The 2134-nt window shown below is 44.3% G+C and overlaps 1 protein-coding gene across 1 annotated transcript in view; it reads left to right on the forward strand.

Annotated features, from left to right (window-relative positions):
- Window positions 1–1794: 1794 nt before the first annotated feature.
- LOC106805051 overlaps window positions 1795–2134 on the forward strand; it is a 25160-nt gene continuing 24820 nt past the window's right edge. The window contains exon 1 of the mRNA XM_014806524.1: window positions 1795–1809. Coding sequence (XP_014662010.1) covers window positions 1795–1809 — 15 coding nt within the window. The remainder of the gene's footprint in view (window positions 1810–2134) is intronic.

Raw genomic sequence — 2134 nt, forward strand, 5'->3', positions numbered from 1 at the left:
CTCCCTCCCTCCCTCCCTCCACCATTTCTCTCTCTCTCTCCTCCCTCTCTCTCTCTCGTGCGCCCGCGTCAGCCAGCACAACTAGTTACGTACGGGCGTTGTGTGTGTGTGTTTCAAACATTAAATATTGACGGCGCTTCTTTATATGGGCAGTAACGTTAACGAGGCAGTTTCCGCGATGTGCGTCAAACCCGTGACTGGTGAGTGCGTCGTGAGTGTTGCGTTCGCTTAGAGCAAACATCGTTCGAAACTGAAATAGTTGACGTTATGTCGCCGTAATGTATGTACACTACAAGAGTACAAGTACAAGCTGCGGTGCCCCGAGGCAGCGGCGGCTATACCCGCCCACTTACGTGCGTGCATCGCGGCTTCATGAACCGAGTACATGTTATGATAGTTATGGGGGCGAATTTTACTGTCGTCTTGACACGGAAGTCGTGCTGAATGTAGCTGAGTCGCTGTGGGAATAAATAGCCCGCGATTGATTCGCGACCGTGTTTGAGGGTGTGCACGAGCCAGTATGCTCTGTTGTTGTCTTCTAGTGTGAGGGTGAAATTCGGTGAATGTGTGAGTATGCGTGTGCGTGCGTGCGTGCGTGCGTGCGTGCGTGCGTGCGTGCGTGCGTGCGTGCGTGCGTGCGTGCGTGTGTTTGTATAATGGTGATACTGCTTCCTTATGAGATGATAATACGGCTAAAGCCCGGCGCACACGTGAGTAATTTTACTCATTAGTAAAATTATGCATGCATCAAAATACTCAACGTGTGCGCGCTAGCTGCGTAAATTTACTCAACACTGGTACTTTTTACTCACATGACGCTGTGCGGCGGACACTGAAAATATTTAGTATTTTGACGCGTGCATAATTTTACTTGATTAAAATTACTCACGTGTGCGCCTGGCTTAAGATAACTTTTGCTCGTGCACCTGCGCATCCAGGAGTGAACGTGCTTTTACGTATTACGAGTGCGTTATTAAGCGAAAGCGCATTTTCATACGAAACGCGCATGTACGCATCAAAACTGCTACGCGTGGATAAATATTTGGGCACTAGCGTGTTCGCGAAATAAGACCACTTAATTCCGTGCTTATCTTGTCTATTAATGTCAAATGTCAGTAATTTATGCTCATACTGTTGCTGCTACTGTTTGTTGTTGCTGTTGTTGTTGTTGTTGTTGCTGTAGTTGCTGCTGTTGTTCGTTATTCTCAAACAATAGAGCGAGTTTACGCTCAGTCATCGATAGCATTAGTCAGATAGGTTTATCGCATAGGAATGATGTAATACCACGGATAAACCTCGCAACAAAAACCTACATACACCACACCTACTGTGAGCATACTTGCAGTATGAATACGTCACGAAATGTTCTCATTGAGCCAGAAATGTGCTCCAAAGTTTACACTTTTGGAAACTTTGTCCGACGCGGTTTCAGCGTATAGATACACATAAGTTTTTTTTTGGAGTGAAGAGACTACAGTAGGCCTACGCTAGCGCAAATAGTTCCTGGAACGAAAACACTATATTTGTTTCCTGATTGTATAAGTGATGTAGATAACGTACGATTTAAACAAATTTCACAATGTTGTACTACATCGAACAATAAAGTATAACATGTGTTATCATAGAAAAGAACTGTTAATGCAGTACAACGTTCGCTCGGCTGTGGACCGGATGTGTAAACACCGTGTAAACATCCTGCGCTGCTACTTTCGTAAAAGAAGTACTTTAGTTTAGATTTTATGAAGAAATGTTGTAGAAGTAGCAATACAAATGAGTTATTGTGAATTTTACAATATGGACGAGCGCACAGTAGGTATATTATCACGAGCGTATTACGAAGATGTATACGCTCTTGATACGTCCTTCTGTATACGCCCTTCTTAATACGCTCTTGATATTATCTATGCATTTTGCTGCGAGAACATGCCGTTTTAAGGCTAAAGCGAGCGGTTATATACGGGTGTGCCTCCAGGTAAATAATACAACAGCATGCAATAACAGAGGCTCTCCGCGTCGATACTTAAGGGGGGGGGGGGCTTATAAACCACCCTTTAAGTAAGAATTGTTGTCCATTCTAATAGATCTCTTGTTGATGCTTCTATTTTCGTGTCTAATTTCGGCCTGGCGATCCCCG

Source organism: Priapulus caudatus, unplaced genomic scaffold, assembly GCF_000485595.1.
Source record: "Priapulus caudatus unplaced genomic scaffold, Priapulus_caudatus-5.0.1 Scaffold98, whole genome shotgun sequence".
Lineage (NCBI taxonomy): Eukaryota > Metazoa > Priapulida > Priapulimorpha > Priapulimorphida > Priapulidae > Priapulus > Priapulus caudatus.